This window comes from Ascaphus truei, chromosome 1 (genome assembly GCF_040206685.1).
Source record: "Ascaphus truei isolate aAscTru1 chromosome 1, aAscTru1.hap1, whole genome shotgun sequence".
NCBI classification, from domain to species: Eukaryota; Metazoa; Chordata; class Amphibia; order Anura; family Ascaphidae; genus Ascaphus; species Ascaphus truei.
The window spans coordinates 360167148-360191097 of record NC_134483.1 but is presented as its reverse complement, the minus strand read 5'-3'; the positions used below and the strand labels follow the sequence as shown (position 1 = coordinate 360191097).

The following is a 23950-nucleotide window of genomic DNA, read 5'->3' as shown; positions in this document are numbered from 1 at the left end:
TATGCTATGTGGAGGGTATAATACCCAATTCTGGCCACTGAAACACTGGGCAAACAGCTGGCATAAACACATACAAGGTTAAAAGTGTAACTATATATTAATCAAAAATAATAAGCAGAACATTATATATATAAAGCAATAATTTTTACCAAATAATAAACTAAAGGAATATCAACTTGGAAAAAGATAACTCATATATATTTACACAGTAAATGTATAGACAGATAAAAATATATGGAGAAAAAAAAACATATTTAGAAAAAACACATATACATATATAATATATGAATCGCCTTTTGGATTTTAAACAGCACTATTATAACAAAAATAACTTTATTAATTAAAAGAAATATTATTTATAAGAAAAATGTGTATGTATTACATATATGTGATAGTATTAGAACAAATTAAAAAGATGTAATATCTTGTATCTATATTTAAAGAACAGCAGATTGCTTGCTGACATGAATGAAATGGGGTTTAGATTACTTTTAGCATTTATACATCATTATGGGGTGGTGTGCTATATATTGTATATATGGATAAACAAATAATTCTCATAGAAATCTTGATGTCCTGCGATAAGATCAGTGAGAGTATAAGGAATACAAGCATAAATTATTTCAATTTATTTGGTACTGTATGCATACTTCCAGAGGACCAGAGATAATTAATTAGGCAAATGGCAACACATGTATTAGATAAAGCAGGGCATGTCATTGGGATATATTTACATTGAGTGTGTAACTTTGGGAAACAATGGGGTAGAATAATGGAACTATATGATATACTCAATAGTAACGAAAATATAATTAACTATGATTATTTCAAAAAATGATTAATATTCCATTCTATATTCATCCCATCTGGATACCTAGTATTTAGTGTGAATATCCAGTAGGATTCTCTGCTGTCTAGTGTTTTGACAGTATTTCCCCCTCTTTCTTTTTTACTTATCCTCTCAATGCCCACAAATGAGAAGTTGTTTATACCTCCCTGTGGGCATTCCGTAAAATGCTTTGATACTGGATGATTAATGTCTTGTTTGCGAATTAATCTACAATGTTCCTGCATCCTCGTTTTTAATGCCCTTGTAGTCCTACCGACATATCTCCTCCCACAGCCACATGTAATGAGATACACCACAAAGGTGGTGTTGCAATTAATAAAACTATATATGGTATGGCGTCTATGTGGGCTGTGGGAAAAAATATGTCGAGCAGGCTTCATGAATTTACACACACTACAGTGATTACATCTGAATGATCCTTTGGTAAAGAATCGTTCTTGATCTTTCACAGGTGTAGATATCACACTAGGTGATAAAAAAGTGGCCAATGTTTTAGCTCTTCTATATACAAATTTTGGGCCTTGTTTTGTGTAGTCACGGAGTATGGGATCCATTTTAAGTAATTCCCAGTGTTTATTCACAATTTTGTTCACTTGATAACTTGATTTATTAAATTGGGAAATAAACAAAGGACAAGTCCCATCTTCCTTAGTCTCTTTTTTCTTGGTATTAAGGCAAGAGCCATCCCTTACTCTGGATCCGGACGGTAATAAAGTTCCACGTTCAATTTCCGTTACTTCTTGCAATGTGGCTTGGAGTGTCTCACGATCATACCCCCTCTCAATGAATCTATTTGTCAGTTCCTCAGACTGAGTGACAAAATCGCTGTGTGTTGAGCAATTCCTCCTCAGCCTGAGGTACTGACCTTTGGGTATTCCCTTAATAACAGATCTCGGGTGACAGCTGTCCGCTCTAAGAAATGAGTTCCTGGAATTTGGTTTTTTATAAACATCGGATTGTATGGTTTGGTTAATGTCTATATAGAAGAGAATATCCAGGTAGCTTATATGGTGTGTATGATAATTGACAGTGAGATGAATATCTAAAGTGTTGTCATTAAGATAATTAATAAACTCTAATAATGTGTTAGTGCTCCCGTGCCAAATAAAAATAAGGTCATCAATAAAACGTTTATAAAAAACTATATTGTGCCTATATGTGTTTGTGCTTCCATAGATAAAATTACAAAAGAGTTACAGTACACTGACTGAAGAATTGATTGAAACTGAAAGGTGGGCATTTAGTGAACCCTGGGAAGTAGGATCTTTGCTGGTCAATCATCAGCGTAGGTAATTCGATTTTAATAAAGTTAATCAAAGGCTGCATATATTAAAACAACATTTTTTTTAAAGTTTAAGCTTAAATTTAAGATTGCCTCTTTAAAATATGTGTCCCAAGAAACATTAACTTGTAGGCATTTCTTGGGCATATACAGTGAAATGCAGATAAGTCAACCAATAATTACTCTCAACTTTGAATATAAAAATCATGAACATTGCCAAATAGCTCAAATATGTCAGGATACAGTAAGTCAAAAAATTTCCATAGAAAAATGACAATTATTGGTGTATACCGTAGCATACAGCCTGCACTCTCTGTAAACCCAGCGCCCCCCACAGAGAATCTTGTGCCCCCCAGTTTGCGCACCCCTGCCGTAGAATGCAGCCTGCACTCTCTTCCATAGTTTTGGTGAACGGATAACAGGAATGTCCCCAGCCCTCTAGTTGTGGTTGCATATTATTGTTGTTGTCTGGTGTAAATTTGTTTTTCGAAGATCTAAATATAATCTGTTGGAAATATTTTCTTATACACATGATAATTCAGGGGTGCGCAAACTGGGAGGCATGGCGGTTATAGAGGTCCCGCTCTCTCCCCCCAGGCATTTAAATTAAATGCCAGGGGACCACGCGAGGCCTCTATAACACACTTACCTTCCCTTCCAGCGACGCGTCGTCATCGTAACCCGGTGTCAAATGACGCCGCGGGGTCACATGATGTCATATTACCATGGCAACGTGACATCACATGACCCAGTGCGTCATTTGATGCTGGGGCCGAGCAGGGGGGGGGGGGCGCGAGGCGCCGAGGAGAGCAGGCAGGGGTGCGCATGGGGAAAAGTTTGCGCTCCCCTGTGATAATGGATTAAAAAATATATCTGTGATCTGTGGTCTCTTTTTGTATAAGATCTAGTTTCCTATCTGCCCGTTAAATAAGTCCTTAAGTAACTGCTGTTTTGTCAAACCTCTCTAACCTTGTATGAAAGCCGTGCACAACAGACCAGAAGTGTAATGGTCCTAAGGATTCTACAAACTAAACAGTGTTAAAACTAAATTGAGCTTTATTGAGCTGTTACTGTTTGTTTGCCAATATCGGCACTGCGATTGCCACGAGTACGTCTGAACACTCTGTGTTCCGTGTTTTTAACCCTAGGTTACAAAGGTTATATAACTTCAATAAGTGGTCAACATTGCTTTTTATTACGTTTTTTTTATTATAATTTTATTATGTATTAATAAAATGTAGTTGTTACACTGTTTAGTTTGTAGAATCCTTAGGATCATTACACTTCTGGTCTGTTGTGCACCGCTATAAGGATTTCTTTGTGTGGGCCGAGAATTCTTGACACGATTTATCAGTTCCTTTTGATTAGTCTAACTTCTTCCCTGGTAGCACACAGTATTTAATTTACTATACATACATTTTATATTTAGTTGGAGCGAGGTCACTCTCATCTTTCCTTGTATGAACGCACTTCAAAGAGAAACTTACTATATAGCTTTTCTGAAGCTCTGTTATGTGCTCTACGCATTGCAAATTGAAAAGAACTGGAAAACCTGCAGGTGATGAACTCAAAAAAGTAATCTTTACTCCTCACCTTGTCACCTATGCTTGTGGGGCAGAATTAGAGTGCATGATTTAATTGAAATCCAAATTGTATCCTGTGTCAAGGAAAGATAAGGTGGCACATTATTACATTTGTCTGATGCAGAGCAACGTATCAAACATTATTATATTCTGTGGCTATTTCAGGTGAATCTAATCCTGTATTTTCTTTGATAAGGAAAAAAAAATGTAGATCTGCAGTGGAAATGAGAAACTGAAGATTAGATCCATGTCATTTGTATTTGATTTTTATTTTTTGTTCAAAGCAGAGATATACAGTGCTATGCTTGTAAATTCATACTACAAGCGACATTAATGAAATACTTTTAGGTAGGCCTGAGGGAGAGATAATAGAGACATGGCCAGAAGAGAGGAGCATGTTTAGTATTTAAAAGAGAACACATTGCGTGCATACAAAATACCCATTTGTTTTCCCCAGCACTCAATAAGTAGACAAAATATAGGAATCAAATAATCTTTATTGAGTAATTAGAAATATACAAAAAATACCAATCACAGTAGAATATAACAAAATGAGTATGTATAATTCACAAAATAATGCCATTGTTTTATCATGACAATTCACTGCAGTTGGCTTATTTGGTTACCCCACACAGTGCAAAAACTGCTGTACTTGGAATAGGGTACATATACTGAACAGGTACCCCCGCTACAGCTATAGAGTGGTCAGGGCGGTGCTGCGACTCTGGGTATGGTAAGTATGAACACTAGAATAAAGAGAAAGGGAACCCAGTTTGGACACAGAGTGCCCAAACAGGGTTCCCTTTCTCTTTATTCTAGTGTCCGTACTTGGAATAAGGTCCTTTAATGGGTACTGTCCATACAAGTTATTTTATTAAGATGTGTCACAGAGCAAAAGGAGGTATTGGGGTTTAACCTAAATAGCTATGTTGGTGTGGGTGTAATAATTTGCATGATAAATTCTGAATTAAATAAATGTGAAACATGAGAAAGTTGTGACCTATATTATATCCTGTAGGCCAAGTACAGTATGTGAACTTGCAAAACCGAACACTCAGCCACTACTCAATTGTTTTAAATGTGGATTGAAGCTTCTCCATATGATATTTTTCAACTGTGCACATTCTGGTGCGGCTATGTGGCGCATTTCCCTTTGATATAGTTTAATTATGCATCTGTATTTTTTTATTGCCTAATAACTTGAGTTTAAAAGCTTAATTTTCCTATTTCTTATAGGAGGGGAAGTACCATACACTACTCTAGCAACTCGAATGATGATGGGAGCATGGTGGTTGTTTGCCTTAATTGTCATCTCCTCTTATACAGCAAACCTAGCGGCCTTCTTAACAATCTCTCGCATTGAAAACTCCATCCAGTAAGTAAAGTGTTGAGAAATTGGTTTGTGTAACATTGCAAAATGAACGGAATGCTGAACAATATGCATATACAGTATGTGTTGGTGGTTTAATAAACATGGATTGTGAAATATATTAAAAATGCTGCTTTCCTAATTCTTGGGTCATGGAATACTAGCTATGTTAATGTCTATCTAAGAAAACATGTACCGTATGCACCATAAGCTGTAGCAGCACTATTTTTAGTTTTGCAGCTTCGGTAGGTTATAATGCAGACATAACATTGCCTGTAAATTAGGACCATGTAACAATCCAACAACAGCTTACAGTAGGTACTACAATATTCAGAAATCTAGTAACGCTTGTTTGTATTGGGATATTGTACTGTATGTTGTCACTATTTTGTAACTACGTAGTATAGCCTATTAATGTACAAGCATCAAATTATAAGATTATGAAGACATTTTGATGTTCATCACTTGTCTTCACAGGAGTCCAAAACTATTATATTACACTATCACTTAAGCATGTTTAGTCTGTGCACGTTACTGATTGTACATTGTCTGTACACATTACTTTCTCTGTGATGCCTTTCAGCTGCAAGATTATATATATTTTGACAAACTGTAGTCATTTGACATGAACCTCAGTCACAAAAGCCAATACCAGTCTGGAAGCCTACGTTTTATAAGCTAAGAAATAATTAAATCAGATATTGAAATGTTGAAAGACAATACTGACAGAATGAATGTTCCCTGGTAAAAATGCTAAAACTAAACGTAACATCAGATTCCAAGACTCTTATTTTATCTATTTTTTAAAAAGAATGTATATTTTAAAGCAATCATATGTAAATATATGTCTGAAAATGTGTTTAGAAATATTTTTTATAGGTGCAAAAGTCCCCTGCTAATGGTTCCCCAACCACCATTGGGGAAATGGTGTGAACAAATTGCACTGATTTATCTTCTTAAATTTTTTTATACTATATATTATATAAATTATGGTAGGTACAAAATTACAGTACACCTTACCTTACTTCAGCTTACTGTATACAGAAAATACAAAAATATCACTTGGGAGCATATTCACATGTCATGTTTCAAAAATGAATCTTAGCATACTGTATAATGTTTCCACTGCAGCCAGCGGTGGGAAATGGCATGCAAATGAGCACACTTTTGCTTCTTATCCATTTTAACATGCACAACCAATATTAGCTTATGCTTGCTGTATTACACAGCTTTTAAGCACAGCCTGGGTTACAAAAGTGCATAACCAGTTAACCAACTCACAGACAACTATTATGACCTGTCTCCAATCACCCCTTGATGTGTGTATTTTAGGAAATGCACCATTTAACAATCTAGGTAAAAACCCATATTTGAATCCTGTCTCCAATCACCCTTGATGTGTCTCTTAATTAAATTCAGCTTGTAACACTTACTGTAGGTAGGACACCAGCCTGTTTAGAAATGCTCTTTGATAAAGTGCGATCCCTCGCACGAAACATGTCAGAGTGGATGTTTTTTGCTGTTTAATGTACCAATAAATTTATAGTTTGCTGATCCAGAGGGGTCCCGATCTGTTTCACTGACGTAGGCAACTGCACCGCCTTCTTCTCTCCATTTGTTTAGAAATACCATGTGTTTTAATTTGCCTCACGTGCTAATTAAGGTGGCTGGGATGAACTTAATTCAGTCAGGTGATGTTTTAGAGCTATATAACTAAAAGCACAGCAGCCTATGCTGTCATGCAGCCTGATATTAAAGCAGCCCATGTTTCAAGTAAAATAGAAGAGAATGTGTGGTGCTCTCAAGACAAATCCGTAGTAGCAAGAAATGTATATATGGAAAAAACAACCCTATAATAAGTACTTAAATGTCCCAAAGGTTGCAGCCCGGTTGAAAATAATCCCACCTGACAAGGCGGTAAGGATACATTCAAAAACACCTGCTGGTGACCAGTAGATGAAACATCCTTTGCTTACAGACAAGATAATAAGGGACAACCTGGACTAAACTCACTTGGGATTCTTTATCCACCATAAGCAGCAAGTCCAATATTTCCAGTATCCCAGGGTTGAATGTGCCTCCGTTTGTAGATATTCTTCATGAAGAAATGGGGGGAGGGAAAAACGAAGCACTGTATCCAACGCTGATAGTGCAGCAATAGAACCAACAAGAGTACGTTCCCATAAAAATAAAGCTATTTAATGAATCAAAATATAGAGTACAAAACACACCAACGCGTTTCGGACTTAGTCTAAGTCCGAAACGCGTTGGTGTGTTTTGTACTCTATATTTTGATTCATTAAATAGCTTTATTTTTATGGGAACGTACTCCTGTTGGTTTTATTGCTGCACTATCAGCGTTGGATACAGTGCTTCGTTTTTCCCTCCCCCCATTTCTTCATGTTTCAAGTAACCCATTTTACGTAGCTTGCCAAGTGGGGTTTAAAAGGGAGTTTAAAAGGTGTGAACAAGTGGACAACACATACTGGCCCTAATTCCTGCATTTGAACTAAGCTGGGAAGTAGGGCATTATCTATCCCAGACTGCACATCTCAGCACTAAACTATTGCTGCCACGCTGCCGACACTACCATTTATATTTGCTCTGACCTCGCTTCTTCTCAAATTACGTACTTCTTTCTACCAGCCTCTTTATGTCTCTAACTCTATTAATATATCTCCATCTCTCCTACCTTCAACACTTCTCAGTTCACATGAACTCCTTTCTTACCTGCACCCTCTGACACTACACAGCTATACCCCCTGCACTAAAACACACTGCTACAAATCCTCCTCACACATTCTCCATCTTTCCATCCTTCTCCTCCTTGCTTCTGGGGATATATCTCCCAATACTGGTCCCTGCCTTATTTCTGTATGCTCTTGTCCTCGCCTCCCACATGCAACTTCTACTCCTTCAGGTGCCATCGCTTCTAACCTCATACACATCCCGTGTCACCCTCCCTACTCTCTCCCTTTCTCCTGTGCCCTTTGGAATGCTCGTTCACTCTCTAACAAGTTCCTCTCTGTGCATGACTTCTTTTTCTCTCACTCTCTGCTCCTCTTTGCTATAACTGAGAACTGGCTCACTCAGTCTGACGCTTCTCTGGAAGCTGCCATCTCTTATGGTGACCTTTCTTTCTCCCACACTCTATGCCCTGATGGCAAGGGTGGAGGTGTGGGGCTCCTCCTCTCTTCTCTCTGCCATTACCATACCCTTCCTATTCCTCCCTCTCTTGCTTTTCGCTCCTTTGAAGCTCACACTGTCCAGATCTTCTCTCCTCTCCCTGGCCACGTGACGGTTTTCTATCACCCACCTACCTCTACTCATCCCCCTTTTGCCTTTCTCTCTCACTTTGAATCCTGGCTCTTTCTTTCTCTCCTCAGAATCCCCTGTTCTTTTCCTTGGGGACTTCAACTGCCATATTGATGACCACTCCCTCCCTTGGGCTCCCCACTTTCTCTCTCTAACCTCTTCATTTTGCCTTCAACAGTGGACTGCAGCCAGCACCCACAAGGATGACCACTACCTAGACATGGTTTTCACTGATAACTTATCTCTCTCTGATTTCTCCATTTCCCCCTTTCCTCTCTCTGAATATCACCTCATCTTATTTTCTCTTTCTCGCTTCTCCCCTTCTCCATCTCCATCTACCCATCCTCGTTTCTGCAGAGACCGGCGCTCTATTAACCTACCAGCTTTTGATTCCACTTTACACTCCTCCCGATCCTCCCTCAGCCCTGTTCCAGACCCTGACAACCTGGTCAGAAACTACAGCTCTGCCCTGCCCTCCTCTCTTGATCTACATGCCCCATGTTCTCTCTGCCGTTCATGCCCTTCTAACCCCAAACCCTGGATAAATAACTACATGCGCAAGCTGCGTTCCTGCACTCGTTCTTCTGATCGCCTCTGGAGGAAATCTCACACTCTCGCAGACTTCCTTCACTACGAATGTATGCTATCCTGTTTCAATTGTGCCCTCTCTCAGGCTAAGCATACCTACTTTTCTTCACTAATCAACACGCACAAGTCTAACCCACGATGACTCTTCTCTTTCTTTGACTCCCTTCTCAGACCACCCTCAGCTGCCTCTTCTTCTTCCTCCATCTCACCTCAGGACTTTGCTGCTATTTTAAGGAAAAGGTGGAATCCATACATCAGAACATCCCCTCTGTTTCCTCCTCCCACCATTCACCGCTTCCTAACGCTCCTCTTCCTTCCTTGACTCTTTTACCATTGTCACAGAGGAGGATGTGTCACTGTTGATCTCATCTTCTCCCTCTACCACTTGCCCTCTTGACCCATTCCCTCCCATCTCTTAAAACCTCTTGCTCCTTCTATAATCCCTACGCTCACACAGAATTGTAACTCCTCCCTCTACTCGGGTACCTTACCTTCCTCCTTCAAATATGCAACAGTCATACCATTACTCAAAAACAGCAAGCTTGACTCTACCTGTCTTGCTAACTATCGACCTGTCTCCTTCTGCCTTTTGCCTATAAACTCCTTGAACGTCTTGTATTCTGCCGCCTGCTCCATTTTCTCACCACCTATTCTTTCCTAGACCCTCTATAATCTGGCTTCTGCACTGCTCACTCCACTGAAACAGCCCTCACTAAAATAAGTAATGAACTCAATGCTGCCAAGACAGAGGTCATTACACTGTGCTCATATTTTAATCTTTTATTCTCCTACATCTCCGAATTTTTTCGGGGATGATTTCCGTATGTCTCGCACTTTGCCGCATTCAGCCGCATTCATGGCTAGACAGCGCTAATAGCGCTAAACAATGAAACCGCCCGCGGCGCCAAAAATGGCCGGAACATGCCGCATCTGCCCGTGGTTTTAAAAATCGCACTGAAACGGCCACACGAGGCTGAAGGCGGCCACCACTGTATTACTCGATCCCTGTGCAGCATTTAACACCGTGGACCACCCACTTCTCCTTCACATTCTCCATACTATCCTGGATCTCTTCTTACCTCTCCCATTGTACTTTCAGTGTCTCTTCTGCTAAAACCTCCTCCTCTATCGATCTATCTGTGGGGGAACCCCAGGGCTCTGTCCTGGGACCTTTGCTCTTTTCTCTGGATAAACTCTCTCTAGGTTAGCTAATCCCATCTTTTGGGTTCAAATATCACCTCTATGCTGACAGCACACAAATGTACTTTTCAACCCCTGACCTTACACCTGCTGTACAGACCAACGTTTCTGAATGTCTCTCTGCGATATCATCCTGGATGGCCCTCCGCTGACTTAAACTCAACATATCGAAAACAGAGCTCCACATATTTCATCCCAAACCTGGTCCCACTACCTCCTTCCACATTACTGTTGGAAGTTCTGTCATACACCCAGTAGCGCAAGCACTCTACTCCTCTCTCACATTCTCCTATCACATTGAAAACGTATCTAAAACCTGTCACCTTTTTCTCCGCAATATTAAAAAGATACACCCTTTCCTCTGTTGCTCCACTGCTAAACTCTGACTCAGGCCCTCATTCTATCCGGTCTTGATTACTGTAACCTCTTGCTGTTCGGCTTTCCTGCCTCTCACCTGTCTCCCCTACAATCTATCCTAAACGCTGCTGCCAGAATCACTCTACTCGTTCCGAAATCTGTCTCAGCGTCTCCAATGCTGAAATCACTCTCCTGGCTTCCTATCAAATCTCGCATCTCACACTCAATTCTCCTCCTCACTTTTAGAGCTTTACACTCTTCTGCCCCTCCTTACATCTCATCCATAATTTCTCGCTATGCACTATCCCGACTCTTGTGTCCCGCTCAAGGATATCTTCTCTCTACCCCCTTTGTATCTAAAGCCCTCTCCCGCCTTAAACCTTTCTCACTGACTGCCCCACGCCTCTGGAATGCCCTTCCCCTCTATACCCGACTAGCACCCTCTCTATCCACCTTAAAGACCCACTTTAAAGCACACCTACTTAACAAAGCATATGAGTAGCTCCGTGACTACTACTAATACTAATAGACCTGATACATAAATCTTGGCCTCTTGCAGACGCACTTACCAGAACGCCCTCCTACTGTCTCTGTACGTTCTTCCTACCTACCTATTAGATTGTAAGCTCTTCGGAGCAGGGAGTTATTTTCCTAAATGTTAATTTTTATGTCTAAAGCACTTATTCCCATGTTTTGTTATTTGTATTATGTGTTATTTATATGATTGTCACATGTATTACTATTGTGAAGCGCTATGTATATTAATGGTGCTTTATAAATAAAGACATACATACATAAATACCTATTGGGTCTCTTCAGTGTGAGGCTGGTTATACTGGCTCTGTAATTTGAAGTTGGGATAGGTGACACTGTGTTCCCATTTGCATGTCACTACCAAGAATTCCTGGCTGTAGTGTAAGCACTGTATGCTATGAGATAATCGTGAAAACAGGGTTGCAGACTGGTCTAAGACTTGTGAATGTGCTCACAAGTGACATTATCATTTGCTTCTAAATACTATACAAAGAGAACCAACACACCTAATGAAAGATCCTCAATGTTCTGAGTAGAACGGGATGTCCTAGTTTTATTCAGCAGCTGGCTAACATGCCTTAATTTATCTTTGGTATATACACCAGATGCATTTATATGCAGAATGTGCCCCCCATGATTTGGGTTACTGAAGTTTTCATTAACTACAGATTATCATAAATACATTCCCTTCACCTCCATACTACAATGCTAAACTGGAAATATGCACGTCTGAGGACTTTTCTGATGTGTAGAGCCCATAGATATTGGACTGACAGGAAAGAAGGGACAGTGATTCACTTTTTGATTTGTAATGATACAAATTATTTAGTTGTGCAATAAAACTTAGTCAAAAGAGTACTCAGCTGTAAATAGAGAATATTAAACAATATGGTTGTTACTAATATTTATGACATACAGTATAGTGTTTATTTTATATTTATTCCGAGGATGCATCTGAGAAAGCATTAGCTGGAAATCTTCTAAAATGAAAGAGCAAACGCATTTTTCATTGTAATTTGTAGTATAAAATGAGTGTAATTAGAGGGATTGGAATTCATACGGGACTAAAGTTATAAACAGAAGGGGTTTAGTTGACAAACTGCTCCAAACAGGAAACAACATACTAGGAAATAATTACAGTATATGGAAGCTGCTAACATTGAATTATTACAAAGCAAAAGCATTAATTAGCTGAAGGAATAATTATATTTATTTTTCCCTGATTAAATTGTATCCTTAGAGAACTTCAGTTGGCAACCCAAAATTACACGTGAGGTGTGAATAAAGTAGCAAATTTGGAAGGAAATCAAAATCTTTTGTACTAAATGTTAATGTAAAACATACTTTTCAATGAGGATTCTTTTTATCATAGAATAATATGTTGTGCTGAAGAAAGGCAAGACTCCTTCCAATGAATTCCCTAAAGTTCTATTGAGCTATATGAGGAGCAGACTGAGATTATTGTTATTCTATTAGTTTTCTCCTCTAACTTCACAGAACATGAAATATGTGAATGTATCACCATGTTCACCATGCTCCACCATGGTGTCATTAACATTTGTGTTGCATGTTTTTGGGAGAAACAAAATTATTTCCGATTTTTTTCCACTGTTTTGGATGCAGGTAGCAGATTGAAAGGGATACAGCATACATTTCTGTAGTTGGGTTACACTCTATTAAACTCTAGGGGATTGCATTACTATAAAATACAGTTGGTAACCAGCAGCAGCCACTCAGGATGGAGGAAGCTGCCCAGCCCCCTAGCAACAGTCCTGCTTCTCCCTGCTCTGGGAAATCCTGCGGCCTCTAGCCATCAGCTCACTATGTCCAGAGAGGTAATATAGGACATGTACATTTCCAGTATTACCTCTCATTTTAAACTGGACAGAGTGTCCAAATACAGGATAGTCCGGTTCAATACTTGACACCTGGCAACCCTACGAACTGGTAACACATAATAAATTTTAACCTTTATCTCTCTCTCTTTCAATTTTGAAAAACAATGTTTTTTCCTCTTACAGTGATTGAAAAAAAAAATCCAAAGCAAGTTCTGTTTTAGCAAAACCAAAATACAAATAGGAATTAGGATTGATATAATATACTGTGTATATCACATCAGGTTTCAAGTGCCCTCTACTGTTTTAAGTAGAGCATAACTTTGAGGAAATTATGCAGTCTGAAGACAGAAGAAGCATGATGTTGCTCCAAGTGCAGAATACATACTTCAAGAGAGAAGGATTCTATTTTACTATGGAGCTCTTGTTAGACTGCAAACGTATATACTGTACATCTCCAATTTGTCTGTTTAAACTGGGTACAAAGATACACAGGCACTTCTGCGGATATTATTTGCAGCAAACTTGTCATCATCGTGCACTTAACGACTTGCCCTGTCTTGACCCGGCTTTCCAGGCTGCAGCATTATCTCTAGGAGAAGAAAAATGCGGCATGGCAGGATTTCTGGGAATCTCAGTCAGTGGCAATGATTATAAACTCAATGAATAGAGCAGTTATTCCTTCAATTATTTAGTGACTAATTGCTTTCTAGCTTGCAGCCTTTCGTGACAGTCAGTTCTAATAACATCATTATATTTGTACATAAATGTGTTTTTGCCACTGCGTGAAGAAAGTGATTTTTTCTTCACTACTTGCTAGTTAAAGTGCTTATTAATTTAATTACTTTTAGTCGTTCTGAATTTCTATTACTATATTCTGCTGCAATGATAATATTCTATGCGATAATATCCAGCGACTAATTTATTTCACCCCCAACCATTTTTGAATTAAACACGATGTGGCTTTGTTACATTGCTTAGTAAATCTGGGTGTATATTAAGAATGCTAAATTAATTGTAAAGCAAATGGACTGCCACAAACATTTAATTGCTAGACATTTTCGATTGAAAAAAAACAACACAAAATAGCATAAGAATTGAAGATATACAGGCAGTCCTCGGTTATCCGACACAATGCGTTACTCAAAATGGCATTGTAAAGCGAAACATTGTAAAGCAAAACATGTTTTCCCATAGGAACACTGTTTAAAGGAAAGGTTCCGTTCCTGAAGGCATTTTTAACACTATAATACACCAAATATTTTATGCAGGCAATAAGATATGCAGCAAACACATAAATTATATAGTGTATATACTGTATTATATATATAATATAACATAATAAATAATATATTATTTAGAATAATATAATATTATATTGTATAATATCATATATATATACGCTCTTACGACGCTTTGCAATGTTGTTTATGTGAATGTGTATATATATATATATATACACATACACAACGTTGCAAAGCGTCGTAAGAGCGTTGGATAAGCCATTTTGGCGTTGTAAAAATGAATATAGGTATGCATTGCATAGCGTTGGATAAGCCATTCGTTGTAAAGTGAAGCGTTGTAAAACGAGGACTGCCTGTACAAACTTTTCTCATTTTGTTTGTTGGTAAGTTACAATAAGCAATTTCAGGTGTTTTAATATTGACAGAATATGACTGATCTCTAGGCATATTAGGTGCTGGGGTGTCCTTTGTTGCAATAATTCAAAAGCAGTATTTATAGAATTTGTATTTATTATTTGTATTGTCTGAAATATGTAGTAGTGGTATTTATAGACACTGGTAGGGAAACATGTTAATTTCACTGTCCACTGTGTTACTTATATTGCCTAGTTAGAGCATGGTCTTTCAGAGAGATAAAACACTTTATAATAAACAACAATACCATATATTCAGTAGTACCTGCTGTCACAATGTGGTGAATAAGCCACATAAGGGCAGATTTTTTAAATGTATTTTCCAGTGATCTGCAAAGTGTCATACAGCATGGTAATACCAGACTGAATTATGCAGATGGGCAGGTGCCATACCTTCATATTAACTAATGTTTCTATGTTAAACCAATCCAAGTCATATGGAAATTCATGCAAGCTTCCTTAACACAAAGGCTTTTGATATGGTGCCACACAAGAGGTTTGTGTACAAAATAAAGGAAAGTGGTCTCCGTAAAATTATTTGCATCTGGATTGAAAACTGGTTCAAGGATAGAGAACAGAGAGTTGTCATAAATTGAGCATTTTCAGGTTGGGTTAAAGTTATGTGGAGTGCCTCAAGGTTTTGTACTGGGACCCCTGCTTTTTAATTTGATTATTAATGACCTTGAGGTTGGTATAGGGAGCAAAGTCTCCATCTTTGCTGATGACACTAAATTGTGTAAGGTAGTAAAATCAGAACATGATTGTGATTTCGCTACCGAAGGACTTGGAGAGACTTTCATCTTGGGCAGGTAAATAGCAGATGAGGATTAATACAGATAAATGTAAGGTTATGAATCTAGGAAACTAGAATAAACAGGCAATTTACAAATTAAATTGGGATAAATTAGGAGAATACTTTATGGAGAAGTATTTTGGAGTGCTTGTAGACAGCAGGATTAGCAATAATTCCCAATCTCAGTCTGTAGCAGCAAAGGCAAATATGATATTATCTTACATTAAATGGGGTATGGATGGAAGGGAAGAATGCACAATTATGCCACTGCATAAAGCATTAGTAAGACCACATCTTGAATATGCAGTATAGTTTTGAGCACCACTCCATAAAAAATACATTGTTGAACTAGAAAAAGTGCAGAGAAGAGCCACTAAATTAATAATGGGATAGATAATCTGATTTATGAAGAAAGGCTAGCTAAATTAGTTATGTTTACATTAGAGAAGAGGCATCTAAGAGGGGATATGATAACGAAATACAAATATATTAGGAGACAATACAAGGAGCTTTCAAAATAACTATTCATCCCAAGGGCAGTATAAATGATGCGAGGTACCTTAAGGTTGGAGGAAAGGAGATTTCACCAGCAACAAAGGAAAGGGTTCTTTACAGTAATGGAAGTTAAAATGTGGAATGTATTACCTATGGAGACTGTGAAGGCTGGCACTGTACAATGTATATCTTCAAAGAAAGGTTGGGCATTTCTTTAGAAAAGAAAGGTATACAATGATATACCAAATAATTAAACATGGGAAGGATGTTGATCCAGGGAGTAATCTGATTGACAATATTTGGAGTCAGGAAGGAATTTTTTTTCCCTTATGAAATTTCATTAGATGATATTTCACTGGGGTTTTTTGTTTGCCTTCCTCAGGATCAATATACTGTAAGTACAAATATAGGATAAAGTATCTGTTGTCTAAATGTAACATAGGTTGAAGTTGATGGATGTATGCTAAATAACTATATTGATCCAGGGAGAAATCTGATTGCCATTATTGGAGTCAGAGAGGGATTTATTTTTTTCCCTTTAGGGAACATTGGATAATGTTTCACTTGTTTTGTTTTGTTTGCCTCCCACCGATTAATATACTGTAAATACAAATATAGGATAGGTATCTGTCTTCTAAATTTAACATAGGTTTAACTTGGTAGAGAGACAGTATGTCTTTTTTTCAACCTCATCTACTTTTTAACTATTTAACTTGCATACAGTACTGTCCCGGCCAAGCTTATTCTAAAGCTTGCCGGGTTAAATGCAGGGCTTTTCTCCGATTTGAACGGAGTTTCCCGCGCGGCGGCCGCATTCAAAAGATAAGCGCTAATGGCGCTTATCATTGAAAGCACCCGCGGCGCGGGAAAACTAAAAAAAAAAAAAAAGCGCCGCCGCATTTAAAAACAAGCCGGGGAGAAAGCCGCATTAGATTAAAGGCGGCCGCCACTGTATGTATACTTTTCTTTTGCAACCAGACTGATTTTGATACTACAATTGTAGAGATTCTAGTGTGTGCATTCTGAAGATAAATATCTAATTGAAATCTCACTAACAAAGAATACTTACTACTACTGTTCACTGAACTGAATAGGTTTAACTACATTCCCCTAAACCTCAAAAGCATGCAGGAAGCAAACACAATCTTCACTTTGAAAAAAACACACGTCTTAGCACAGAAAAACAAAGCACATTAAAAGCATTTCTTGTGGTTGCATGGTATCTAGAATAAGGCATATTAAAATGAACCAAAGTATATAAAGGTATATGTGCCCTAAAAAATTAAAGATACTTGCGGGTGCTGAAACCAAATGGTGAAATCCAATAGAAATTAAGCTAAAAGAGTAGAACTCCAAAATAGGGAGTGGTGAGTATTTATTTTGGCGTGCTTCTCTTTTCACTTAATTTGTATGGGATATTAAAATGAAGAAATTCAGTGCCTCTCTATGTTATTTACACATTGTTTTCTTAATTGATCTACCTGCTAATTGTATTATTCTGTTATTGTATAGGACTTAATCACCTATTTTTAAACTATTACCCATACTACTGTACTGTCATTAGACAACTTTACATTCTTCTTTGGTCTGCTTTCAGTGTAACTTCCTTGTCTGGTTTTCCCATGAAAGATGTACATACATTTTTTTGTATTCAAGTTACAATATCTTTGCATAAATAGGTCCTTTTAAATATGAAAAGGACTGCAGAACTTGATCACACCATACCCTTTTCCAGTATTGCACATGTAACCATCTACATTGTCACTAAATAGTTAACCTGTTCACTTTTGGGCCCAACCCTTCCCTGTAGTCAGTTTAACAAGGAGTGGCACCCATATGTGGCAGTCAGAAGGACTAGTTATTCAACAGGGAGAACAGAGCTCCAGTGGATCTGTGTGGAAAGTGGTCTTAGGAAAATACTGTAGTCCAGGCCTGCACAACTTAAGTGAGAAGGGCCGAACTGCTCCAATGAAAAAAGATTTGGGCCGCACGGGTAAAATAATAATCATCATCATCATCATCATCATCATCATCATCATCATCATCATCATCATCATCATCATCATCATCATCATCATCATCATCATCATCATCATCATCATCATCTCTCCTCCAGCACCTCTCATCCTCCTCCTCCTCCTCCTCCTCCTCCTCCTCCTCCTCATCATCATCATCATCATCATCATCATCATCATCATCATCCTCATCCTCATCCTCATCTCTCCCCCAGCCCCCCTCATCCTCATCCTCATCCTCATCTCTCCCCCAGCCCCCCTCATCCTCATCCTCATCTCTCCCCCAGCCCCCCTCATCCTCATCCTCATTCTCATTTATCTCTCCTAGCCCCCCTCATCCTCATCCTCATCCTCATTCTCATTTATCTCTCCCAGCCCCCCTCATCCTCATCCTCATCCTCATTCTCATTTATCTCTCCCAGCCCCCCTCATCCTCATCCTCATCCTCATTTATCTCTCCCAGCCCCCCTCATCCTCATCCTCATCCTCATTTATCTCTCCCAGCCCCCCTCATCCTCATCCTCATCCTCATTTATCTCTCCCAGCCCCCCTCATCCTCATCCTCATCCTCATTTATCTCTCCCAGCACCCCTCATCCTCATCCTCATTTATCTCTCCCAGCACCCCTCATCCTCATCCTCATCCTCATTTATCTCTCCCAGCACCCCTCATCCTCATCCTCATTTATCTCTCCCAGCACCCCTCATTATCAACCTTTGCGAGACTCCCCATCTATCTCTTATACCCCCATCTCTCCCCCTCACCCACACAAATAATACTCCCCCTCCACATCAAACACAATACCCCCCTGCACACCACACACATACCACCCCCCCTGCATCTCACATCCCTCTCCCCCCCGTGCACCTCACATCCCTCTCCCCCCTGCACCTCACATCCCTCTCCCCTCCTGCACCTCACATCCCTCTCCCCCCCGCACCTCACATCACTCTCCCCCCCTGCACCTCACATCACTTTCCCCCCCTGCATCACACATATCTCCCCTGCACCTCAAATCACCCTCCCCTGCACCTCAAATCCCCCATACCCTGCACCTCAATTCACCCCCCTGCACCTCAAATCACCCTCCCCTGCACTTCAATTCACCCCCCTGCACCTCAAATCGCCCTCCTCTGCACTTTAAATCACATCATCTCGCCCCCTCCCCCCCCCCTTCCCTACCTTGGTTTGCGGTGGAGGAGGCGACGGCAGAGCAGGCAGGACTTCACGCACGCTCTAGCAAGCACAGAAGTGCCTCAATGCTAGAGCGCGCTGCTACCCTGCGAGGGGGAGAGTGGGCTCGCGGGGGAGAGTGGGCTTGCAGGGGAGGGGGAGAGTGGGCTCACGGGGGAGGGGGTAAGCGGGCTCGCGGGGTGGATTGGGCTCGTGGGGAGCGGGAGAGTGGACTCGGGAGGGAGGGGGAGAGCAGAAAGCTGCTGCGGGGGGGCCGCATTTTGTGCAGGCCTTTTGTAGACCCTGTGTCTTCTGTTAAAGGATCACTCTAGTCCGAGATATAGCAGAAGTCTCACCTGGGGTCACCTTTGCCTTAGTTGTGTAGTTATTAGGCCCTTTGGATTACAATACATCCTATTGTAACTTAACTATTCTACTGTATATTCCCATATTCTATTAATATATCTCATATAATAATGGCGGATTAAAATGAATGAAATGTAATATTATGTTAATTTACACATATAGTAAAAAAAATTGAGTCATTTAAAGTATTTTTCAATGACCAAACAATGCCTGAATAGATTTAGTTAATTAATTGAATCAGTCCATTTGGCAAAGTTTACCACTGCAGGTTGAGTCAATGCATACAGTTCATCATTTGGAAGTGCTGACACATTCTGCTATACTGTATGTGAACACTCCAATTATAAAGTTTTAACAGCCTGATTTACTTACTGTATGTGACAGGCAGAAGTGCACAAATAAATGCTTGCTGAGCTTAGTTAACCTAGCTGACAATGTCATAACTTTGTTCCTTCTTCCTCCACTGATTCTCTGTTCTTCTCCAAATGCTTCCTTTTAAAAGTTGTGTTTTTTTTATTTTTTTAACTTTTTTTTTCTTAATTGATTTAGGTCTCTCCATGATCTCTCAAGACAGACTGATATTCCTTACGGCACTGTCTTTGACTCTGCGGTTTATGAGCATGTTCGGGTGAAGGGGATGAATCCATTTGAGAGGGACAGCATGTATTCTCAAATGTGGCGGATGATTAACAGGAGTAATGGATCTGAGAACAATGTTCAAGAGTCCCCAGAAGGCATACAAAAGGTGAAATACTTTTTTTTTTCTTTTTACATTATCGTTGATGTTAACTCACTACCTACAAGAAGCACATACTTTTTTTATTGGAATAAAGTAAAACAGATTTTTGTTACTCCAATAAAAATACATCATTCAAAGACGCATTCACTTGAATTTACTTTATCACAGCATATGCTTTACAGAGATTTTGTTCTGTCTTCTTTTGAGCCATCATAGTATATTAGATTAAGCAGTCACATGTGATGTAATTCAAACCTATAATGCAACAGTCATGTTATAATGTAACAGGCATACGGGACATAAGAAAATAAGGGTTTAATAGGCTATGGGGAAAAAGTTAATATACATATCATAGATGGTGCTGCTATGAGATGAGACCTAATGATAGGCTAAACAGTCAGTAGTATAGAAACTGTATAATGCAACACAATTTTTAATGTGCCAAAAACTATTTATTAGGTGTAGATCAAATGTTAGTTGATCCATGTTAATTATTCTCCTTAATTGGGCTTTGGTCTCCAATAAAATATGATAGCTGGAAGAAATAAGGGAGACAATGGGATTTTTTTCATTGCACAGAAAAAGGACAATGTACTTAAATGACTTGCCTAGGCGCCACAGTTCCCTAGTAAATACACAGTGTTGTGATCAAATTCAAACAATAAATATAATAAAAAATGAATAATGTTACCCAACAGGATACTTCTCAAACCTTCCAGGGAAATATGCTTTGATTTCCCACAGGTACAGTCGTAGTTGTTTGTGGAAAGTGAGCGACCCCGTCAGGAATACAACATGTAAATAAAAAACATATAAAGCAATAATTGTGCAGTATTGTGATTATTTTTTGGCTTATTCAAGAATCTTGGCTCTTGGGGAAAACCTACTTACAGCAACATAGAAGAAAATTCGCATTTGTCTGACTCTGTCAGGTAGTGGAGAAATGATGAGGTTTCTTTAAGATGTACTTATATCCCCACTTGGTCTTGACACATATGGATAAGCTCAGGGTTGGTAAGATTCAAATCCCCATAAGGTTTATGTGAACAAAGAGCAGAGAAACAGACCGATGGTGTAGATTGTAAAACAGGATTTTATGAATAGCAAGTTAAAAGACATGTACTCACACTCTGTACATGTATATAATGCACATAAGGGTATCTTTAGCGCTGTGTGCGCCCGCTGTCGTTTCTCCCCGTCCTCCTCTATCCCCAGTCCTGCTGCCGGCAATGGCGTGTGACGTCACGTCCCTCTGAACGGCTGGTCGTGTCCAAAGGAGATAGGCTGTGGCGCGCTGGGAGAGGAATCGCGGGTGAGTTCAAAAACGGCTGGAATCTTGAGTCTTCTCTTTAAAGCAGCTGCAGCTTGATGAGATGGCTCTACGCGTTTCGCTGTCGCATACAGCTTCGTCAGGAGCGTCATGACGTGTTATGTGGGCGTCACATACTTATACTGTTGGAGTCTAATTGACTGTGTATTGTCTATCTAATTGAACTCATTATTATTTAATTTAACCCACATGGTTGCCTTTACATAGGCACAATCATCTCTGTGGTTCAAAGCATAGAATCACTGTTATATCAATACATTATGAATTACATATTAAATAGGTTGTACAATCTTTAATAATTTTTAATAATTTTAAAACCAAAATGTAAAGGAAAATACTCATAAAAACAATTAATACAATTAGAAACTATTTATTAATGGCTAACTTAAAATTTGACATATACTTCATTAAGATATATAAAACGTATTTGAAAACTCATAGAACGGGAGAGGGAAAAGATAAGAGAGACATAGAAAAACATATGTTAGTATATCAAATATTTTCTTCAAAAGAACATATATAAGAGGTTTCTAGAGTAATATGGATTGCATACCAATAGAGGTTGATTTAAATAAAAGCATTAATCCAAAGGGAGCACTGTGTTGTAATTCATTATCAAAATGTAATTTGGCTAAATTTACATTAAAAGACATTTAAAATTTATTAAAGTGAGAAAATACAGTGAGATTTACAATAAATTTTAAAATATTAATTGGATAAAATGTTTTTTTTATAAAAACATAATAAAAATTATATAAAATGGATTATCTAAATTAGAACGTAATTTGCGCAGAAAAAGGGGGCATATTAAAAGAGACACTAAGTTATATATATCTATTAATCATGTAAAAAGGGTAAAATTTCAAAATCTGAATTCAAGCCATGAGGAATTAATGTATCAAGCTTATGAATCCAGAACATTTCCCTTTTACTTAAATCCACCTCTCTTGAACGCCCCCTCCAGTGTTGTTTAACCTGTTCTATAGCCGTAAATCTTAGACTATCTGGATTTGATTGGTGATACTTAGCGTAATGCTTGGAAACGCTGTGAGTTAAAATACCCCTTCTGATATTGCTCAGATGTTCGATAATGCGGGTACGAATGGGTCTTGATGTCTTCCCTACATATTGTAACCCGCAGGGGCACTGAAGGATATATATTACAAAATCGGTAGAACAGTTAATATATTGTTTGATTTTAAAAGCTTCTTTATTTCTATGACATATAAAACTAGTTTTATCTTTCAGCTTGTGCTGACAAGCCTTGCATGTTGCACAACCATAAAATCCAGTCAAGTTTTTTAACCACCCTTGTTTGGTCTCTCTTGTGCTTTTTAAAGCGCTCGGTGCAATAATATTTTTTATGTTCTGTGCCTTCTTAAAAATTACTTTTGGAGTATCTGGCAAAATATCCCTTAAGATATTATCAGATTTTAAAACATGCCAGTGTTTACGCAAGATCCTTTCTATATTTTTAGATTCTTTATTGAAAGTCGTCAGGAATGCTGTATCATAAGGATTCATTGTATTGTGAGATTCGTTCTTCTTTTTAGGCTGTAAAGTTTCCTTTCTATCTAAATTATTAGCCTTTGTTAAAGCCTTATCTAAAATGTCTTTGCTATAATTTTTCTCCTCAAATCTTGTCTCCAAAATTTTGCACTGATCTTTAAAAATATTGTCTTCGGTGCAGTTCCTACGGAGTCTTCTATATTGACTATAGGGGACTCCGTCCATCCAATGATGGTGATGACAGCTGGATCTCAGAATAAAATTGTTGCAGTCAACATTTTTGAAATGTGTCTTAGTTTTTATATTGCCCCCCTCTATGTATATATTCAAGTCTAGATATTCAATAAAAGTCTCACTTATAGTATATGTAAATTTAAGATTAAAATTGTTTATATTAAGATTCAAAATAAATTGCTCTAAACCTCCTTTGTCTCCCTGCCAAATAAGAATAATGTCATCAATGTAGCGCCGCCATAGGACAAGATTCTCCCCCAGCTCTCCCTCGGACCAGATGGTGCGGTCCTCCCAATATCCCATGAAGAGATTGGCGTAGCTGGGGGCAAATTTCGTTCCCATGGCGGTGCCACATTTCTGAACATAAAATGTGTTATCAAACAAAAAGAAATTTTTCTGTAAAATAAATGAAATACTGTCTAAAAGGAACTTGATCTGAGATTCATGTAGCTCTGGATCGTTTTTAAGGAAGTGCTCCACAGCCTGTAGTCCTAAGTGATGTGCGATGGATGTATATAATGAGCTCACATCTATAGTAGCTAATAAGTAATTTTCCTTCCATACAAATTTGTCCAGTATATTAATAATATCAGAGGTGTCTTTTAAATATGATTGCATATCTTTAACATAGCCCTGGAGGAAGCTATCAATATAGGCCGACAGGTTGGACGTAAGTGAATTAATGCCTGAAATTATTGGCCTACCAGGCGGATTTTGAAGGCACTT

At 38.6% G+C, this 23950-nt stretch overlaps 1 protein-coding gene across 1 annotated transcript in view; it reads left to right on the top strand.

The window, feature by feature from the left end:
* The window catches only part of GRID2 (glutamate ionotropic receptor delta type subunit 2), a 1372533-nt gene that overhangs the window by 1096128 nt on the left and 252455 nt on the right, over positions 1-23950 (top strand). Inside the window, exons 12-13 of the mRNA XM_075609971.1 lie at positions 4952-5090; positions 19962-20157. Coding sequence (XP_075466086.1) covers positions 4952-5090; positions 19962-20157 — 335 coding nt within the window. The remainder of the gene's footprint in view (positions 1-4951; positions 5091-19961; positions 20158-23950) is intronic.